Genomic DNA, 21,799 nt, shown 5'->3' on the forward strand with positions numbered 1-21,799 from the left:
ATCAGCTGCAACCAAGAGATGGTTGGTGGGCCTGGCGCAGCATTTCTGAACGCGACAGAACAAAGACAGGTGAAGGCTCCTGACAAAGTGAAGGACACCCTATCCCACGTGCACAGTCTTTTGCACTGTGTATCAGATCAATGCAGAACCAGCAAAACAGAGAAAACACTAATTAGCTATCCAAAATAACTGAGTGCTGTGTAAACAGCGCAACATGAGCATGTTTACCCAAGCCCACTCCTCCAGCTGTGCACCACAGCAGCACAGAGGGACCCTGGGGCTCCTCATCTGGCCAGGCAGGACAGGTGGCACGAGGGTCCATGGGGGCACAGCTGATCCAGCCTGCATTCCCTGTGGTGTCTGGAACAAGCTGCTCCCCGAGCAGCCTCCCAGCCCCTGGCACTGTGGCTCTGCTCAAAGGCAGCTCATGGGCACATTTGATCACAGATCTAGGCAAAACTTGACCTGGGCATGTTTCAGCCAAGCTCCAGCCCTCAGCCTGGACATTTCATCACCCTAGGCAGGTGCCCAGGATCCTGCCTGCCCTTTTCCCAAGGTGTTCCTCAGCACTATGGGGTCAGCAGCCTCCCACCCCTCTCCTACAGAGTGGGACTGGAATGTTGCAAACCCACCTGGAACAGGAACTCCCACAGGAGGGATGCTGAGCCTGGAAAACCAAACAGCTTGGACACTGCAGGGCCCAGGGAAAACACCTCCTGCATGCAAGAGCCCAGGGCTGCCAGACACAGCTCCAGGGAAAACAGCATTGTGATTTCAGATACAACAGCAGCCAGTGGAAAAGAAAGACAAAGCACAACTTCCAAAGTTTACTCTTGCAGCCCAACTAACAGCTCGCGACAATACTTCCTTGGCAAGCAGCTGTGACCTTATTTTTCCTTTGGAAACAGCCCTGAGGTTTCACTGACACAGACGATCACCTGCTCATTAGCAGGTCCCTGAGCAGGGAAATGCCACGGGGTGATTCCAGCACTGCCAGGCTGCTCCCGGGGAAGGAAGGAAGGCGGCTGCCCAGACTGTGTCCCTCCTACGGCCTGTGACATTTAGCCGGTCCCTGGGAGCTGCTGAGCCACAGAGCCCCTGGCTGTCAGTCTCCTGCTCTGCATCCCTGGATGCTGTAATCACAGCAGCACCCCTTCCCAGCCCTGCCCCTCTGCCCTCCTGGTTCCACACAATCCACTGAGACCCTCTGCTCCAACTCCATCCCTGCAGCCACTCTGCCTGGAACTGCCCGAGAGCAGGCGGTGCCACTGGGCAGGGAGAGCAGGGTTTTAAAGCTACCCCTGATAAAATGAATTCTCCTAATAGTTCTGAGCACTTCTACATTTATAAATACTTAAAATTTTTATAAAACAGCACAGCCTAAAAGATTTCTGGTGGTGGTTGACAAGAGAAAACAGGAATGTTTTCCATAGATTGACCAGAGGAGCACTTGGTTCCTGCTGTGCTCACAGGCTCAGGTGCTCAGCCCCAGTGAAGCAGCCTCTCTCTCGGGACTTCTGCTGGTCAGAGTGACCCTGAGATAGGTTAGAAAGTCTCTTTTTCCAGCCTGGCGGTCGAAGAAGGAGTCAGAACTCTTCAGTTCTCGGTCTCAATGTTGTTTATTGTTTCCTATCTATAAAATTCTTTCTCTGACCTGCCGAGGTCTGTTCAGCAGGAGAGGCAGAGGCACTCTGGCTGCCCCCGGGGCAGTGTTATCTCTTTATACTAAAAACTACATGTACATTATTTACCATAACTTTCCAATACCTATCACCTATGTTAGACAGTGAGTTTCTACCTTAAACCAATCCAAAAGTGCCAACATCACAACAGAAGATGGAGGCCAAGAAGAAGGAGAAAGGCTGGACACACCCAGATTCCTCCATCTTGCCTCCCAAACCCCCATTCTAAAAACCCCAAAAAATCTATTTTTCACCCCGTGACAAACTAACTATTATTCTACTTAGACTTTCATGGCTTGCAGATCCTCATATAAGGTTGCCAATTTTTTCCATGGGTCATAAACAAAGTCACAGGTGTCTTGGGCTCTGTGCCAAGGTCTTTGAGCCCCCTGGCAGGGGTTCCAGCCAGAGGGATGTCCTGAATTCTGACACCTCTCCCCAGAGGCTGCTGTGGATCACCCAGGCTGAGGAGCCAGTCAGGGGAGCACAGAGCACCACGATCCATCCTGGCTGAGGGTTTTGGAGCCCTGTGCCCTGCGTGCCCTGCTCAGGACAGAGGTGGCACAGGGACAGACACTGGCCCAGCCGGCGCTGCGGCCGCACAAGCTGCACTCTGCCCTGCCACTATTTACTCACAGCTACAGATGTTGACACAACAAAGAGCTACAGACAGACGGACAGAACAGCAGCAGTGTTGGGGCGCAGACACTGCGGGCTCTATTCTTCAGGGAAGCGCCTCTGACTTCCCCACCCAGCTCTGTGATTCCTTTGGGAATCATCTGGGCTGGTGAAGCTCGCTTTCCTGTCTTGGGACAAAGCTGGTGGGAGAGAACATCAGCCTTGCTGTTTGTCCCTGTGCTGAACAGAGCCCTTATCAACCCACAGAAAAACCAATTGTTTCAAATCAAGGGGCTGGAAGCTTGGGGATGCACTGGCAGCGTGCAGCTTCTGCTTGTCTCTCTGAGGAGCCACACAGGGAAAATCCTAGCTTTGCACTCTTTAGAGAGCCAAAAATTAAAGGGATGACTTGTTCCACAGGAAAAAAAAAAAACCAACCCTCACACCTAAATACTTTTTGGGACACACCGCCTTGCATTTCAAAGCCTCGCAACTACACGTGAAAACGTTCAAACAGCAAAATGAAAAAAATTTGAAAAACACAAGAGAGTGGCCAGAGGGGCAGAAGGTGGCAGAGCTGGGTGTGGGAGATGTGCCAGGGAGGCTGTGCAGCACTGCCCAGAGCAGCACTGCCCAAACTCTGCACAGACTGCGCTCAGTGCTGCTCTCCTCCTGGCCAAGACGTGCTGGGATGTCCTGAGAGCCCCGTGCTGCCAGTGACAGTGACACAGGCCCTGACCCCCACTCCGAGCCCATCTGGGAAAGCCAGAGCCCCACAGCAAGGCCTGCAGGTCCAGGGCACTGCTGTGCTCAGGGGCTGGCTGTGGGGACACGGCGTGTGAGGGGACATGGCCTGTGAGGCCTCGGATGCCTCAAGCACCCTGCAAGCTGGGGAAGGGATTCAAGTTTTTAAACAGTTGCTTTTTTAAGCTTCTGGTGTGAAGCAAAGTTCAGATCCTTCACAACTGGTAGGAAAAGATATTATTGCCTGGAACCATGCCCAGAAAAACTCAAAGCTGAGCTTCCTCCTGCCTGTGCTGGCTGCCAGCTCCCAGCGCTCCACCATGATGCCATCTGGTGCCCACAGGCAGAACGGCCAGGGCTTCTCCTGGGCAGATTTGGGAGATGTTCAGGAGGGAATCAACAGTGCCCAGGCAATAACTCACAGCATTTGCTCTGCTGGAAGATTAACGCTGCCCTTGCACTGCAGCAGTGTGTCTGAATGGCTCAGGCTGGGCTGCCAAGGAGAACATGGGGTAACAGTCACTCCCAATTTTGCTGCTGCCTCCCCTGGATGGGGATTTGCAGTGTTGCACTGCAGATATCCATCCCTGCTGCTGGAGAGCTGCCCTGGCACAGCATGCAGCCCCAGAGCAGCCTCCCACCCCACAGCCACACACCAGTGGTCCTGAAGGGGCTGTAAAGAGCCCTTGTGAAGAGCAAATAAATGAGTTGACTTCATAAAGAAAAGCAGGGAGCCAAGTATCCTCCTTCCCTCAGAGAAATGAGACTGATTATGAGGTAGGTGGGCTTTGGAGGACCTGAGAGCAGCAGCTTTGTGCGGGGTGTTCCTCAGGCTGTGGCTGGTGGCCAGCAGACCCTGTGCCAGGACAGTGGCCACAGAGAGGAGAGCTGCTCTGACTGGCCCTGTCACCCTCCAGGGTCCCCCCAGGACCCCAGCACCTCACAGATCCCTCCCCAGTACTGGGTGTTGCAGCAGGCACAGCTGGGGACACGCCAGTCCTGGGAGAACCCAGAATTCCCTTAAATTTAGCCCATCTCCAAAGCAACACAACAGGAAATGAACTCGGCACCCTTTTGGAGATCTTGCAGGATGCTGTTTCCCAGCATCCCTGGGGATCATCAAGATCCTGATTTACACTGGATCTGCCACTTGATTTACACTGGATAAAACCATTTTGTCCCCATCACCAGTCCACTACTGCTTGGACAACACACTGGTAGGTCCTGCTGTACCCCAGAAATGCACTCCTTCCTTCACCATGCTCTGCAAACATTCCCCACCACAGGCCAGGGAAAGTGGAGGAGAGGGGTGGCTGGGTCAGAAGCTGGAGAGCTCCTGCCATGAGCACCAGCAATGCTGGATGCACAGAAACCAAAACAGATCCCCAGGGAGGAAAGGGGAAACACGAGGCGAGATGTTTTCCAAACAATCCACAGGGAGCATCCGAGCCTGAAACAAACACAAACTTACTGAGTATATCCACCAGCATGAAACAATGCAGGAGGAGGAGATGTTCATCCCTACAGCTTTTTTTATGAGTCCTGGGAAAAGAAAGACACATTTTTCACATGGAAAATGTGCTCGAAATCCTGCCACAGCTCCTGTGGGAGGCCAAGTGTCCATCCAGCCGCATTTCAGGGCTGAGTGACTGATTCCTGGGAAGGGCCAGCTTTATTTCCTGGTGCACATTGCCACCTCGTGGCTTTCCTCCGACTTCCAGAAGAGGCTGCAGGAGCCAGAAGTTGTTGGGAAATACTTCCATTTGTTCCACCACAACCTGCAGATGCAGAATGACCAGGCTCTGGAATATCACTGGTTATGCTTATAGAGCTCAGCCTCGAGAGCTTTAATTCCACAGCAATGTTTTCCCCAGTTCCAGTTTGTACTGTCTGACATTATGGTAGGAGATAGAATGAGGCAAGTAAAGAATTTTACATAGAAAAATTATAAATAATTAATTAACCCCCCCCAGCAACTGCATCTTCCGCATTTCTCCTGTTCCTCTGCTAATTCCTGGGGAAGTTAAACAGGTATGTTAGCTGCATAATTATTTGTTTGCAGAGGAGGTTGACACTGGTTTACAGAGTACAGACAAGCATGTAATTCCTCTGTAGCTACATGGTAATTATTGCACTATTATAGAGTAATTAAACATGCAAATAAGCATTAAACCAAGGGGTCTGTATGGTTGCTGCCAACAACTGCAGGACAGAAAATCAATAGTAAATCAAATTACAGTGTACTACAGTGGTACCAGCTATAGCAGGTAGTTAAAGAGCATCATCTTTTACACTGCAATTTTTGTAGCTTTTCTGGCTGCACAAGTGTCCAGCCTAATGACCCAGGAGAGATCTAATTTTGCAAGTTCTCTCTGTGGGTTAATCATTTCGCCATCCCATTATGCCTTTCCTTTTCCTGAGGATGGGAACAAATCCATCACTGGTCCTAAGACTGGCACAAACCCTCCAAAGAAGAGTTCTCCAGAGCTCTGTGACACATGAGCTTGGCTTTGCCCCAGTCTGTTTCTTTAAGAGATAAATCTGAATATGAACATACCCCTGTCCAGCTGTGAGCTCGCTGCCCTAAACACAAAGCTCTTTGCTGCACATCAAAGCCAAAATGTTCACAACGAGACCTCAGACCATGTGCAGGGGTAGGACCTGACAAACTCAAATCTCAGGTTCATTTTTGCCCAGAGATTCTCCTCCTGCCTTTTTTACTTTTGTGAATGTTTGAGCACAACCTACCCCTAAAATTAGGGGGATGTGTAGGAAAGATCACAACACACACTGGGACAGAGAAGCTTCCCCAAGTAAACCAGTTGTATTTTTACTCCAAGTTTGCACCCAAGCCCGTGAGCCAAGCAGGCTCAGATGGATCTACACCTTTAACATCCTTTCCTAGGGATCTCTGCCCTGAAAGGGATATCTGCCCCAAAATAGCAGCTCCCTCCATTTAGTCAGCAACTTCCACTGCAGAAGCATCTCTGCTATGCCCTGGCTGTGGACAGTGACGTGGCTCTCTTGCACCGGCCCAAAATGCACAAAACCAGACTTGGGGCAAGCTGGCATGAGCTGTGGCCACTGCATTTTCTGGACCTACTTGACACACGTGCCATGCTTTTCCAGCCCTGGCTCTTAACATGTGACAAGGACAAATAAACACCATAAACCATTTACACCTAGGGCCAAAATACTGCAGTTTCCATGTTATTTTCTCTCCTCCAGTGGGCTCTTTGCAGGGCTCAATCCCACACCTGCTGCAGTCCAGGGGAAGCTCTGCCTCCATCCCAGGGGACCTGGATCAGGGCCCGATGTAAAGGCAGGAATTAATGAAAGCCATTTCCCTTGCACTTGTCTGCAATGAGCTGTTCCTCACAGCAGTTGCCCCTCCTGATGCTGTGCTGCCATTGCCAAGGCACAGGCACTCAGTTAAACCTTATTCAGGAACCCTAGCACAATTTTAGATATTTCTACATATTCATTCCCAGTGAGCAGCTGAAACAGACACGTTTATTTTGACCACTTTGAGATGCATGCCAAGGCTCTTCTGACCCTTGGTTTCCCTACTCTGTTTCCAAACACAGAAATCCTGCATGGTTTAAAAGCAGGCTCTTGCTACCTTTAATGCATATATTTGTTAAGGCAGCAACCATAATCACAGCCACTGTTACCCTTCCCCTTCTCTGCCCCCTCACTTAGCAACAAGTCTGAGTGCTGCCAGAATTATTCTTGGCCTGCCAAGGAAACTATTTCTGCCCCCTGAATTTCATTTCCTAGCAGAGTTTAATTTATATTTTGATGCTTTCTGGTTGTCATGAAAACCCTCCTTCCCCTGCTAATGACAAGGAACTCTGCAGCCTCCTGCTTCCACTCTGCAGATCCCAGCTTCTACCTCCATCCCTGGGACTGCACCCACAGCTTGCTGAGGATCACTCACTTGTCAGTATGTGTGCCAAAAATAACATCTTTTTGGATTTCATCCATTGGTATCTCACAGGAGACTTCTCAGGAGAAAGGAGTTTTCTTGCCTCTACACTGAGGACAAATCCATGCAGCTGGAGTTCCCTGCAGAGGGAGCAGGCTCTCCATTCCATCACAGCCAGGGATGGGAGTGGGAATTCCTCCTTTCAGATAAGCATCTGTCACCAAACTTACCTGCAGTCCCTTGCCAGCTCCATTGGGGTACCTTGCTCTCTGTGTGGGAACTAAACAGAATTCTTGACTCAGGCTCCAGGTTCCCTCACTCAGCACCACTGGCACACCTGCAGAAGGGAAATAACTTTCCCACACTGCTAAACTTTTCTAGAATATTGGCCAAGTAGTGCTGGAAACAAGAGCTTTGGGCTGGAACAAGAGCTTTGGGCCAAAGGACTTGGAGGGGGTCAGACCATCACATTTCTCCTCCCAGGGTGTCCTGCTCCAGCACATGCTGGTTTTTGTGGATACCCACAAGAAAGGAGGGAGCTCCTGAAGGCAGGGGGGTATTTTACCTCTCACACCCCAGCACAGAGCCCCTGAGTCAGAGCAGTCCTGCAGGGACCTCCCGCACCCTGCAGATACCCATGAGCTCCACCTGTATCCTGCTCTCCACAGCTCATGGTGGGTCACTCCCAGGAAAAGACCAGGCCTTGCCAGTGCCATCACCGGTGATGCCAAGCAGGTGCCAAAGGGATTTAAACCTTTCCACCTGCCAAGAAGAAGGAAACACCTCTGTAACGTGAGCCCAGCACGCGGTATGCACGAGCGCTCGCAGCCAGCAGCACCGGGGTACACGGGCACGTGGCAGGACCTGCTTGTACCAGGTCTTACCTGATTTTTACACCAAAGCAGCTCCTCCACAGGCTCCTGAGGACCTGCTCCCAGCACCACAGGCTTCTCTACTGCTCCTTTGTGCCTTAGGGCCCTTCAGAGCACACCAAGCCCAGCCCTGGGTTTTGCCCCTCTGCCTCCTCTCCAGGTAAGCAGGAATGCTGGCAAAGCCAGGGCAAAGCAGGGGGGAGCTGCAGCCTCTTCCCCTCAAATACAGCTTCCCCTAGCAGCTGGGCAGTGCATGAGAATAATTTGTCAAACACTGAACTGGAACTGTGGATAAGAATCATGCTTTTTGTACAGAAAATTGAAAATGAAATAGTGCCTAGAACTGCAGCTATTACACGGCACATTATCTTGGAGGGCTTTGGTGTAATTTAGATAAAACACCATATCTCTGATTTCAGAAATGTCAACATCATTCTAAATGTACATGTGTTTTTCCATCCTTTTCCTCAGAACTCAGAACTCCACAAGCCCCTCTCTCTCTTGTTCTCTCCATTTCTTTTTAAATTGGCAAATGAGTATTCCATCTTTCAAAATTTCAGGTACATTGTTATATGTGGGAAAAGTGCATGTTCAGAGATGGCCCTGAATGGCTCCATTATGGATCTCATCAGCTGTGACACGCTTTCTGAAATAAAATCTATGCATTTGGATGAAACAGAAAAAATTAATACAGAACAAGGATGAACTGTTTCACTTCCCTCCTGTGCCCCTCATATTCGTGTTGCACTTCATCCCTAATGCTCTGCACCTTTTCTTCAAACCTCCTTCAAAGAGGAAAACACACAAACTGCAACACAGAAAATTCCATTCAAGCATACAAATCCCCCTTTTTCTGGTGGCCCAGGTTATCTGCAGAGTTTGTGCAGGCTCCATCCTTGGACATATTCCAAAAGCCAACCAGGCATGGATGGTCCTGAGCTCCCTGCTCTGGGTGTCCCTACCTGAGCTGATCCCCAGAGGCACCTGCTGGCACCACCCACTATGTGGGCTCCCGTTTCATTGGAAAATGTGTACAATCAACATGAATTTTATCTGCTTCTTGCCATCTCCAACCTCTGATCAGGTTTCAAGAGTGTCCTACACTCTCCTGCTAATTGTCCTCCAATGGCTTCACACTGTTCTCCCGGGAGAGGGGAAAACAGGGCTGGCACAAAAAACCATGGGGATGTGCCTCCTGCAAATGCCAGAAAGCCAAGAAGGAGGAAGAGGAAGGGAGGGTCAGGCAAGGGGGCTTTGCTGCCATGGCTGCTGCATTTCCAGCACACCAGCTTTGGCTCTGCTTGCCTTTACCCCAGTCAGCAGCTGGGCAAAAGGAACAGGGCTTTCCCCCTAGCACATTTACATTTTTATTGAACTCTCAGCAGTAAAATAAAATAAAATAAATAAAATAAAATAAAATAAAATAAAATAAAATAAATAAAATAAAATAAAATAAAATAAAATAAAATAAAATAAAATAAAATAAAATAAAAATAATCCTGGTTGAAATGCCCTGGGAGTGGATAAAGGGGCAAATGCCCACCACATGGCTGTTTGCAGTGACACCTGAGTACCCCAAGCACTTGTGGCTGTCCACCACTCCCAGCAGTGCACGACACAAATAAATAAAGGCGTTTCTAATTAGATTAAGGCTGATCAAAAATACATAATGAATTCCCATTCTTCTCTTTTACAAAGACAAACACTTTGTGAGACAAATGCCATCGCCATCTAAGCCTTCAGTAACTCCTTACACGAAATCTTGCCACTTCCAAAGTGCCATGGACAGTTCTGAGCACCTTTGCTCACTGCCCCTGCACACACACAGACAGAATCCACCCAGGGAATGTTTACAGGGATGCAAGTCTGCAGCTTCAATTTACAAGTTCATTAACAGTGTCCCTGCAAAGATCAGGTTTTTTTCAGTTGGAGCCCTAATTAGCAATGAATTCTCATTATTTTTCATTGAAATCCCAAAGCAGCTTTGGCACATTCCCTTTGTTCTCTTGAAAACAGGGAAGTGGAGAAGCGTAAGGAAGATAAAGACACAGCTGATGATATACTGGGGAGGAGGGGGGGTGTGTTTTCTCCTTGAGCCATTCTTCCACTTTAATACACTTTGCAGCAATTTTCCTTACTATTTAAGATTTGAAGAAATATCTATTTCCATAAATAAGCACTAACACCACTGTTGGCTGCCCCTCATCCTTCCCAGAAGGATGTGTCCCTAGGATAAGGTGCACCCTGTGATGAGGTCTGCTCTTCATTCTGTGCTCAGACAAAGCCTCCATCGATGTCCAGAGGAACTTTCCAAGTGTGGGGGCACGAATCCAAACTGTGGCCATGAGAAAAAGCCTGAGAAACAGCCAAGCAGCCCCTGACTGCAGTGCAGCAGCAGCTCTGACAGGGAAATGTTAATCAGGGGGAGAGCTCTGCCAAAGCTTTCATTAGCCCTGATGAGGTCAGGGCCTGGAGCAGGCAGCTGGCACTGGCACTGTCCCCTGGCAGCTCCAAGGACCAGGCAGAGGTGGCTCTGAAGGTGGTGGGCTCTCAGAAGCTGCCTGAGCAACCTCCCCCCCAGATTTGGGGCTTGTCAGACCCTCACTCTCATTCCTCCAAAGATGTAAATGCAAAATATCAAGCAATTATAAATCTAATTTTTCCTTGGGTTTGAGTCTTTTCGTAGCCCAAGCGCTTTGGAAGAGCCACAGCAGGAAAATCACCAGTCCCAGTAAATTTGATCTCTCCTTTTTTTGTGCAGCTAATGAGCAAATAATGGAATATAGGCATAAACTTTCCCCACAGAAGAACAGTGCAGCAGCTGGGGGCATCTCTCCCTCATCCAGCCTGCACTGCATCCACTCCTGGAGTTGTGTGGCAGAACAGGGACATCTGGCAGGGCACTGAGGAACACAGGCACAGCAAGAAATGGGTGCCCTGTGCCCACCCTGGAGACAAGCAGAACTCAGCACTGGGGGAAAGGACTTGTGCTGCTGGACCGTGCTGGTGTCTGCTCCAAACCCAGAGATGTTTTGGGCTCTTGGCAAATTCTGATTGTTTTTTGCCAGGGGGATGGATAATCATCACATTGTTTCCACAGTCGTCCTACAAATTATTTTGATAATAAGGGACCTCCTGTGACATTAAGTACATTTTAATTACAACATTGTCTGTAATGCATATATCTAATTGCAAATAATTATTTTATCATATTTTGTCTGTAGGCCTGTTAGATGCATGAGATATTATCTTCTGACTCAGTGGTACAGGTTAATTAAAATTTCTCTTTTAATACTGTTTCAAAGCCAACCACATAATTTCATCTGAACACCAGCTGTGTCAGTAAAAAAATATTTTTGTTAGTTTTTGTCATGCTTGTCCATGGAGGAAAACCCGAGCTGTTTCTGCAGGCTGTAATTACTGCACTGCTTTCTGCAGTTGTTCATTTGTAAAGGAAGAAAAGAAGGAAGAATGTGTGGAACATCAGTGGCCAGTGGTTGCTTTGTGTGTTACTGCTTCATTTTGAATGATTTTTTTTTTGTTCTCCTTCTCATGTACAAAAAAGCATTTGAGATCTTCTCTTCAGAAGGAGAACTGAAGATACCACACAGCCTGGTTTGTCAGAATAAACTGCACTCAGGCCTAAGACAATCACAGTGGTGATTCTGGGTGCTAACTAAGCCCAGCTTAAGGGTGATGCCAGTCAGAGTGGTCATTCTGGGTGCTAACAAAGCCCACCTTAAGGGTGATGCCAGTCAGCTGCTTCCTCCCTCATTAATTTTTCCTCTGACTGATAAGGACCCAATGCGAGACGAGGGAAAAACGAAAGTATGAACATAACGTTCAGTCAAAGAAAAAATAGACTTTAGGTTAAATACACAGCAATATAAACCCAAGGAAGCTGAGGAGGGGACAAGAGGAAAACAAAGACTCTTCCTGCAGGTGCCAGGACCCTTCCTCTGTAACTTGCAGGAACAAGTGACCCTTATTTCCCCCTCTGAGCACCATTTTCTGGGACCAGAAGTGTTTCTGCAAGCCTGCCCTCAGCTGTTTCAGACCCCACGCTCTGTGCCCGTGTGCTCAGAGCCAGCCCTGGGGACAGGGCCGGCAGGGACAGGGTTAACAGCGTCCCCAAAGGAGGGGACCGGGCTCTGCCTCACCCGGCCAGAGGTGAACGCTGCCAGGAGGAAATTGCTGCTGCAGCTCCAGCGAGATCACAAGCGACCTTTCCTCTTGGAGAGGGGTGAAGTAAACAACACTGATCTGGGATTTAATGCGCTCGAGACAAGCAGCGCTTTATCTCTGCTCCACACCACAAGGAGCAGGGAGGCACAGGGATGATTTTCCTGTTTTTACCACATAAGCCACCTCTTAGCCCAGCCCTCAAGTTGAGCTGAAACATTTCCTCATGGAAAGATCTGTCTTGGAGCAGTAGGTTATGGGCTTGCACAACATGCCACGCAAAACTTCTTCGTGCAGTTCAACCTTTGGCAAAGGCATTCTGAGCTCTCCTTGGTGGGTTGATATTTTTACTCCATGAAATTTTCACTTCCTCCAGACTGTTTCCTTTAGGAAGGTATCAGGGGACATGCAATCCCTGTTCTTTCTATTTTGGATTTTTTTTCCATCAGTAGACACAAATCCTTCCCTTTCCCCCTCTACACAGTTGGAGATTCTGGCAGAAGGAAATCTGACAGGGATTTTTGACAGTGGATTTCTTCTGTCTATCATTTTTACTACAAGAATGACATCTGACTGCCTCACATGAAAATATGGAAATTTTCCACAGGATTTTCCTAAATCAACCTCCACAGGCCAAGAGACAGTGAGAACTCCTTTGGGTGCCAAATGAGAAGGGCTGGAGGAGACCCCCAGTGAGGGTTAAATGCATGAGACACCTTTGCCTCCATAAACTCCAAACCTTTGCAGAGATTGATCCATGGAAATCAGATCACAGGATCCAGACTTAGAGGAAATCAGGCATTCAGCAGAAAATCATCACTTTCTGTGTGGTTTGAGCCTGAAGCAGAGCTTTGCAGGAGCAGGGGTCCACGCCTGCATGCCCTACAGGAACACTGCTAGGAAAATAACCCCTCAAACCTGGAGCCCACTGGAAAAGTCTTTTCCACAGGCTTAGTCATACCAGGGCAGAGAGGGCAGAACCTCATTTCATTATGCAGCACGCTGGCACAGCACCAAAGCTCTGCCAAGCCCTGCACCTGAGCCAGGAAGCATCCAGGGAGCTGATTCCAATGCAGGGATAAGCAGCTCAGGCACCTTAATGGATGTGCTGGACCAAGGATATGCAAGAGGACACAAAACCAACTTCTGAAACGCAATCTGAAGCATTTGGTTCGAAGGACAGGAAGTCAGTACTGGCATTCCATGCTAAGGAAACATTACCTCACCTGTAGGTTGTCTCCTGAGTTTGCTTTTCCCCTGGGCTCAGTATAAAGTGTTATATTGACACAAGCAAGTGGAGAAGTTCCGTAATTTAATCTCTGCCATTAAAATTTCAGGCTCCACGGGAAAAGAAACCCTGCCTGTTCGTCAGGTCCAGCAAAATTCAGGTGGCAGCCGGTGTCACATTTCCACAAACTCCACAAACTCTGCAGCACCAGGCTGCTTCCAGCATGGGGGGGGAGGAAGGAAGGGCATGAGCCGTGCAGTTCAGGGAGAGCGTGCTGGCCTGCAGTGCAAACTCATGTTAATAATTCAGGCCACTCTATTTTGGACTGGAAACCGTGCTGCCCCTCACCTGTACTGCTCAAGGCAATGCCTGAAATAGAAACTCCAGCAGGAGCAGCCCCGAGGGCAGTGCCAGCAGCCTGGCAGGGCAGTGCCAGCAGCCTGGCGGGGCGGGCACTGCAGGGACAGCCTCTGCAAGGTCAGCCCTTCCCTTTGGTCAGGGAGTCTTGGCTGAGCTGTGAGAGCCCAGAACTCTCCCCCAGACTGATGGGTGCTGGTCTGCCCTCCTGTGAGCCCAGCCAGGCAGCCAGGAGGCAGGAGGAGGATTTTCCCAAGGAATACTGAACTCCTGCCCAGTGCTGCCATGCCTGTGCTGGCACTGTCACCTCCCTCAGGACACCACACGGTGCTGGGGCCTGTAACAGCTCAGCCCTGCCACAAGTGATCCCTGCTCTGCTGCCTGAAGTGACTGCTTTTTATAGATTTTACCTCAGATCCTGAAAGCTGGATGACCAAATCTCTTTCAGGAAATTATTCTACCTTAAGCACCGGCTTTCGGAAACGCATCATCTGACTTTCTGGGAAATTGCAAATGCTGCATTGTCAGAAAACACAAGTCACAGGGCTTCACAAGTGGTTCTCCTGCACAGGCTGAAGTCACTGCTGCAGTTTTACTGGCATTCTCTGGCTTGTGCTGTCCTTAGCTAGCTCCTAAGTGAATAATTTGAAAAGTTGTATTTGATGTGGTTGAGCTCAAAGGGAGAGCAAGGATTGTCCCAGAGCACTGTCATTCCAGGCATGGCATCTCTGCTCCCTGGAGCTTTTCACAAGCAGAATTTCCAGCACACCTCAAACCACTGAGTGCCTAAAGCTATGCAGTTTGGTGCTAAGCACCACAACGATGCCTTGCTTATCACACAAGTTACCAGACATCAGAGCAGCTGTAGCACCACAATTCCTGAATCGGCAGTGGCTCCTTTCTTAACAAAGCAGAACATGAAAAAAACTTGGAACAACCAGAAACTGACAGAAGAAACAAACTGGAAGCTGTTAGTTTTGTAAATCAATTAAAATAAAAGGGAAGGAAAAAAAAATAAACAAGAACAAGCCAAGACTTCAGCAACGTGCTTCCTTCTGCCAACTGCAGAAATTGATTTGTGCCAATGGAAGGGGAGAGCCAGAACAGCCCAATTCACTCTCCTCAGGAAGATGCTGATGCTGAAATCAGGCCACATGACCCAAAATTTGAGACAATTGCTGGAGAATGAGAACTGCTCCAGAAGGAGATGGTGTGTCATGGTGTGATGGGAAGGGTGTGCTACAGGAATTAACAATGATGGGAAGGGTGTGCAATAGGAATTACTCCCAATGATGGGAAGGGTGTGCAATAGGAATTACTCCCAATGATGGAAGGGTGTGCAATAGGAATTACCTGGGATGAGAAGGGCGTGCTACAGGAATTACCTGGGATGGGAAGGGTGTGCAATAGGAATTACCTGGGATGGGAAGGGTGTGCTACAGGAATCGCTGTAAGCCTGAGCCCAGCTCCAAGGCAAGGGACGATGTGACAGCAGTGAATTCTGACTCCAAGCACTCAGCTTTCTGTGTAAGAAAAGGGATTAATCAGTTTTTTTTCATTTTCAACGCTGTGCATCATCACTACCCACCTTCCTGACTCCAACAAGTGATTCCTCACTTCTTACCACAAGGTTTGGTGGCACAGCCAGCCCTTGCTCTGCCCCTGCCAGAACCCAGCTGTGCTGCAGAGGGGGACAGCTGTGCCATGCTCAAAAGCAGGGCATGCAGGAGCACTGCCTGCAGGCCCCTCCTTCTTCATTTATGTATTTATTTGTCCACTGCAACTTCCAAGCAGAGCCTTTCCCTGCTCCTGCATGCACAGGAGGAGCTGGGACTGCCCTGTCCCCAGTGGGATGTGTTTAGGGCTTGATGACCTGTTGTTTCAGTGACCTCAGGCCTCTGCAGCAGAAATGATTGCTGAGAGGGCTCAGAGGAAGTGAGATTTCTGCTTCTAACAATAGTAATTCCTGTGATCTTTTATTTTCTATACCAATTCATGGCTGAAAAAACAACTTATATGTTATGTGTAAATTGATTTTTAAGCCATTTTGTTAAAAATAAGAAGCAAATATGCAAGTCACTTCCCTGAAACCCCTTGTTTTCTTTTTTAGGACCACAGCCTGCTTTGAAACTTACTAGAGTTTACTTTTTCGCCCAGGAATTTTACTGGGAACATCCGCTGGCTTCTGCTTCTGGGATGGATTGTGCTTTTGTTGCTTAACTACGAGCCTGCTCTTTTACCTTCCCTGGGTGTAAAGACAGGGAAGAAATGAATACAGAAATTAATAATATGTCTTTACACAGAATATGTGTAAAGACATATTATTTATATACTTATATATTTATATACTTACAGTGCAAGTGACTATTCAAAACCTGAATGTTTTCCAATGGAGATCCACACTGGATATGGGGGAGAATTTTTTCCCCGTAAGGATGGGGTGGCACAGGATGCCCCTGGATCCCTGGAAGTGTCCAAGGCCAGGCTGGACAGGGCTTGGAGCACCCTGGCATAGTGGATGCTGTCCTGCCCGTGGCACTGGAAGGGCTTTAAGCTCCTTCCCACCCAAACCTGTGGTTCAGCGGTTCCATGGCAAATCCAGAGCCTACCTAGGAGCCAGCTCCATCCCAGCTGCCCTGCCCGGGGCATTCCCGCGGCTCTCCCGGGATGCTCCGCTGCGCATCGCGGTGGTCCCTGGGGCCGCGCCGTGCCCGGGGGTTCCTCCCGGTGGTTCCCGGGGCTCCTCCCGGGGGTTCCCGGTGCGCGGGCTCCCGCCGGCCGCCCCGGTGACGTCAGCGCCACGCCGCGGTGACGTCAGGAGCGGGGCGGGCGGCAGCTCCCGGCGCGCCCCGCGCAGGGCGGGGGGCGGGAGCGGCGGCGCGGGGAGCGCGCCCGGCGCTGCGCCTCCATCCCTGCCCGCCGTGCCGCCGGCATGTTCTCCAGGAAGAGCCACGCCGACGTCAGGAAATCCACGCAGAAGGCGCTGGACCCCAAGCGGGACGTGCTGACCCGCCTGAAGCACCTCCGCGCTCTGCTGGGTGAGCGGGCGGTGGGCGCGGGGGGAGCCGGCCCCCGGGGCCCTCAGCCCCTCGGGGGGTGCCCGGGCAGAGCCGCGGCCGCGGGCGGGTCTGCGAGCGCTGCTCGCCCTCCGCTGCCGCGTCCGGGAGACAGCAGCGAGCCCGGGGAGCCGCTCTCCGTGCTGTGGGCAGGGAGCCTCCCTAGGCAGCCCCGGGCTCTCCCCGCCGCAGAGGCGGCCCCGGTGCGCGCCCTCCGTGAGGCGCTGCCGGAGAAAGTTTGGGGTGCCCGGGGAAAGTCGCGTGTGCCGCTGTCCCGGGGCTCGCCTTGGGCTGGGTGTGGAACCGCGGGGAAACGCGCAGACCTGGTCAGTTTCGGAGACGCGCTCGCAGAAACTCCGCTCTTGTCAATATCATCAGCTCAGGGCGCTTTGCTGGGTGTTTGAACTCTGAGAGAAGTCGCGCTGTGGCGTTTTGTGGTGACTCCATGCTTGGGGCAAGGCTGTCCAAGGGCGCCTTGCGGGTGACGGCTTCCACCCTGGTCATGGTGGAAAAGCCGCCGATGAGTTTCAGCTGCGATCCTGCTGCAGGTGGAAAAGCCGCCGATGAGTTTCAGCTGCGATCCTGCTGCAGGTGGAAAAGCCGCCGATGAGTTTCAGCTGCGATCCTGCTGCAGGTGGAAAAGCCGCCGATGAGTTTCAGCTGTGAGCCGCGGTTCGGGAGGGTTTGTGTGGCCTCTGTTGGCTGCTCACACGCGGCAGGAGCAGGGTGTCCTGAGGGGAAGAGGCTGTGCCCGGTTAGTGCTGTACCCTGCTGGTTTGTTCCAGGTGCGGGCGATCGTCGCCGATGTGCCACCGATGTTCCTTGGGAGCTCCTTAAGGAGCTGGCTGGGAGCAGCCGCTGGGGGACAGAGCGTGGGGTAGATCTGGCCTGGACTTCTCGATTAAAGTTGTTTGTGGGCGCTGGTTTCAGGTGAAGGCTGTTGTGGGGCTGGCAGGGGCTGTGGTGTGTCCAGCTGGTCAGTGCAGGCACTGTCCGAGCAGCTCTGGGTGTGCTCCTGATGTGTCTGCTCTTGGCAACTCCGGTGTAAACATTTGAGGTAGCACGGGAGTGGCTTCTGGAAGATGCTCTCTTGAGAGATACCCTCGCCTGGGTGTCTTCTTTTCACCACAGAAAAAAAACTCCACGCGTGGGAGTTGTTAAAAAAAAATCTCCAGCATGTAAAGCTTTTGCCATAAAGGCTCAAAAGTAGTTAGATTTTTTTTTTTTTCCTTCTCCCCAGATGTGTCTCTCCTTGCCCTGGCCAGCAGTAGGAATGTGTGTGTCTGTCTCTCCAACTGCTTCCCTTGGGCCACAGTGCCACACATCCCCCAGATAGCTGTTCCTTCTCTCCTGTTTCCTTGGGAGATGCCAACTCCCCTTCCTTTGTTAGTTTAAATCACAGGAATTTAGTTGTAAACAAAATGTCAGTTACTCCTCTGTGATCCCACTGATCTGCAGGAGGATACAGATCAGAGGGAAGATGATCATAGGGGAGGGATGAGCAAAAGGAATGTGTGTTTCCATAAATAAGGGCTCATGTGAGCTTTGGATTGCTTCAGGTCCCTTAGTGGCACCTCTGTAAGTTTGTCCAGTGCCCAAAGTGAAAGAAAAGATTCCGCTTAAGTTGGTGTTGGTTATGGCATCTCTCAAGCCTCCTGTGGCCTTTAGGACCCGAGTTCCAGCTCTGTGGGGTGCTCTGTCCACATGGCAGGGCAAAATGCTACCCAGATCAACAACAGGACTTAAAATTGGGTGTTCGGTTGTGTTTGAGAAATGACCAGAACATTTCCCGTATTTCTTTATTGCTATGGAGATGTTCTCACAGCCAGAACTTCTGTTAAGTTAGTAAAGTTCTAAATGCAGCTTGTGGAAGTGCCTTTTAGTAGTGTGGCCTTTTTTTTTTTTTTTTTTTTTTTTTTTTTTTTTAGGATAGACTTAAAAAATAATGGCCTGATAAAGAGTAGTGGGGATGTGCAGAGTTGGCTCTTCCCCACTGCCTGGCCATAAATGAAGCCTCTGCTCTTTCCCAGAGTGGTTTCTGTGGGACTTTCGTAGGACAAAAACGGATCAATGCGCCTTAAGAATTTTTTCTGCGGCTCTTCTTGGGTAAAAATATCCTTTTTATATTGAAACTTCTCTTTCAATAGTGTTTTCTCCTTTGGCACAGGAGTCAGAAGTGCTGCTGCTAAGAGATGTGGGATGCTGCTTTGTCCAGTGCTTTCAGTCCTTTCTCTGTTGAGCAAACACGTGGGAGATGCACAGAGTTAAGACTAAATGTGAAATTTGCAAGGTTACCAAGTGCAATCCTTGTTAATTGTTGCCTTTAAAACGTACCCATTAGGAAAGCCCATGCTTTCCATGGAAGTGCCTTGATCAGAGATGGGATAACAAAGGAGAGTTAGTGGGGTTTTGGTTCTGGCACTGCTTGACCTCTTGTAGTATTCTGCACAGCTGCAGGACCAATGCTGGCTGGGTAGAAACTTTCATTTACTGACAGTCAAAAGGGGATGTGTGCAGACTTCCTGCTGCATTCAGGGCTGGGATTGTTCTGCAGAGCTGGTGTGAAATTGGAGGTGTCAACATCATTTTGGAAGTTGTTCCAGTTGGAGGGGTGTTTTGGTAACGGGCTGTTTCACGCTGACATACTTTTTTTGAAGATAAGTAAGAATTGTGCATTATTTCTGGGGTGAGGTTGGTCATAAAGGTTTATCATTAACCAGGGTGTGGCTGCAAAATTCTCTTCATCTCCTTTAATTTTTCAAGTACTTGAGGATTAAGAGAGCTTTGAGGAAATAGCATGAAGTGACTTTGGAAGTTCATGGAATTAAGGGATGATTTCTAACAGGTGCCTGTGATAACATTTGCCAGTTAAGAGGAAAATAAAAGGCAAGTCCATGTGCTAAGGACATGCTTGGTGTCCCCTCTGGGTTTTTTTTAGTATGAGGAAGAGCAATGAGAGTTTGGCAATAGACTCAGGCTCTTAAGTGGCACCTGAGTGTTACCCTAAATTTTAAATTTATTAGTAAGGCGAGTCAGTGTGACTGACAGTTATCAGTGTGCCAACACATCCTATTTATAGAGAAGAAATAGGGTGTGACCCTGCTGAGTGTCTCAGTGTTTCCTGAGTGTTGCTGCAGCAGCTACTGTCAGGTGTTAGCTAGACTTGTGAGCTTGTCCTGTGTGGGAAAGGGGGAAATTATTTGGGTTTGGGGTGGCTGCTGGTGCTTGCCTGAGGGGTGAGTGCTGCATGCCTGTGTGCAGCTGTAGTAACCTGGGAGATAGTTCCATGAACTTACTCTGGGAGTAAATACAAAAATAAACCCAAATTCCTGCAGTTCAGCCCCAAGCTTGCTGCCTCATTTCCTCGGGTGCTTCTGAATACTCCTTCAGGCAGTGCATTTCCCCAAAGTCAGGGTTTTATCTCGTTATTATCTCAAGTGATAAATGGCACAGGAAACTTTCCCCCCTGTTTTCCATGTAAGAAGCAGGAATGGGCCCTGCTGCGAGTTAAACACATCTGTGAGAAAGGGCCCTGGCTGTAGGGATGCAGCTCAAATCACACTCACCCCTGAGTCACCACCGAGATGCCACATTTAGAAAAAAGGAGGATTTGCTTTCTTGGTGAGGCAGTTCCTTTCTCTTCCCGTCGCAATTTAGAGGGAAAGTTTCCTTTTTGTTTAGAATTTAATGACCTCATTCCCTCATATGAAATCCCTGTAAATGAAAGCCTTGTTTTCCCCTGGAGTTGTGTTTAACAGGATGCATTCATGGAGAGGAATAATTGCACTTAGCTTGCAAATTCAGACCAGTAGTTTGCAGGAAACAAATATCACGTTAAAGAGTTTCCCTGCTCTAATTGTTTCCATAGTACAAGCAGCCAAGCAGAGCTTTACTGCTGGAAAGGTACTGATTTAAATAAAAATCAGGTTGTCCAGGACTAAAGGTATTCTTTCTTCTGTACTTGTGGGATATTATTGAGCCCTCTTGCTGGAATCAGCTTTATTTTGGGTGACAAATGGGTTTCTTGCAAGGTGAGGCTTCAATGAGGATATTAATATTGATATTAATTTTGGCCCTTCACCCTCTTCTGGGGGAAATGACCCAACCTTCCTTGACCAAATCAGTTGCAGTAAAGACTAAAGGGAGGAAATTCATGTGTGTTTGGCAAGTGTCAGGCTTAGAAAACAGTGGACTTTTTTATTTGTAGAAAATAAACTTATTTCAAATTTCAGACCCAAGTTAACACTTAGGAAAGTGCTACATGCTCGAGTTGCCATTATTCTAAGAAATGAATTGAGAATATGCTGTTTTCTGGTTTGATCTGCTAGCCAGATGAATGCAAGAGCTGAAATTGCATCCAAAAAGTTTTGCTGGTGTTTTTCTCCAGCAGTACCTGTTTGTTTTGATGGTATAGAGGCCAATTGGTTACACAGCTAAGACTCAACCCATCTTTTTTTTCTTTCTTCTTTTTTTCCTTTTTTCCCTTTTTTCCCTTTTTTCTTTTTTCTTTTTTATTTTTCTTCTTTTTTTCTTTTTCTTTTTTCTTTTTTTTTCTTTTTTTCATTCTTTTTTTTTCTTTTTTTTTCTTCAATTTATTTTTTAGTGGAAAGCAAATGAACCAATGCCCTACTGCAGACTTCATAAATTCAGTGAAATTCTTTGCAAGGATGGACCAACAGTTTAGTACAAAATACTCAGTGAACTCACTAAAATGGTTTTGTATTGCATTTGTTTCAGTCTCTAAAGCTAAATTTGCAGAATCCCTGAAATTCTGGTCTTTCTGCTCTTGTGTAATTGCTCTGTTCCTCTTTTCAGATATTGTGGATGGAAGTGACCTGAAGCAGTTTTTTGACAACAATTATTCTCAAATTTATTTTATATTCTATGAAAACTTCATAACACTGGAGAACAGCTTGAAACAAAAAGGTGAGTTTTTAGAGTTTTTCCAGCTGCTGTTGGTCAGTGTTCCATAATTGTGCTCCAGGGCATTCCATTAAAGCCTGTCCAATGGCTGCCTAGTCCTCATTTTTCTGTATTTACACTAATAATTTCCTGCAGTACAGTGTGAGTATTAATCACTTTAATTTTATGGTAGCAGGAGAGATGAGCATGGAAAATCACTCTGCAATGAG

At 48.8% G+C, this 21,799-nt stretch overlaps 1 protein-coding gene and 1 long non-coding RNA gene across 4 annotated transcripts in view; one reads left to right on the plus strand and one right to left on the minus strand.

Moving 5' to 3' along the window:
* Positions 1–16,346, minus strand: part of LOC118685299 (uncharacterized) — a 58,954-nt gene extending 42,608 nt beyond the window's left edge. Inside the window, exons 1-2 of the long non-coding RNA XR_004979956.2 lie at positions 16,221–16,346; positions 15,029–15,134 (exon numbers count right to left, since the gene is read on the minus strand). This is a non-coding gene — a long non-coding RNA (uncharacterized LOC118685299). The remainder of the gene's footprint in view (positions 1–15,028; positions 15,135–16,220) is intronic.
* A 181-nt stretch (positions 16,347–16,527) lies between these two features.
* Positions 16,528–21,799, plus strand: part of RALGAPA2 (Ral GTPase activating protein catalytic subunit alpha 2) — a 93,698-nt gene continuing 88,426 nt past the window's right edge. For all 3 annotated transcript variants that reach the window (XM_036379483.1, XM_036379484.1, XM_054514174.1), the window contains exons 1-2: positions 16,528–16,649; positions 21,483–21,593. In XM_036379483.1, the coding sequence (XP_036235376.1) occupies positions 16,544–16,649; positions 21,483–21,593 (217 nt within the window). In that variant the 5' untranslated portion in view covers positions 16,528–16,543. The remainder of the gene's footprint in view (positions 16,650–21,482; positions 21,594–21,799) is intronic.

This window comes from Molothrus ater, chromosome 3, assembly GCF_012460135.2.
Source record: "Molothrus ater isolate BHLD 08-10-18 breed brown headed cowbird chromosome 3, BPBGC_Mater_1.1, whole genome shotgun sequence".
NCBI lineage: Eukaryota > Metazoa > Chordata > Aves > Passeriformes > Icteridae > Molothrus > Molothrus ater.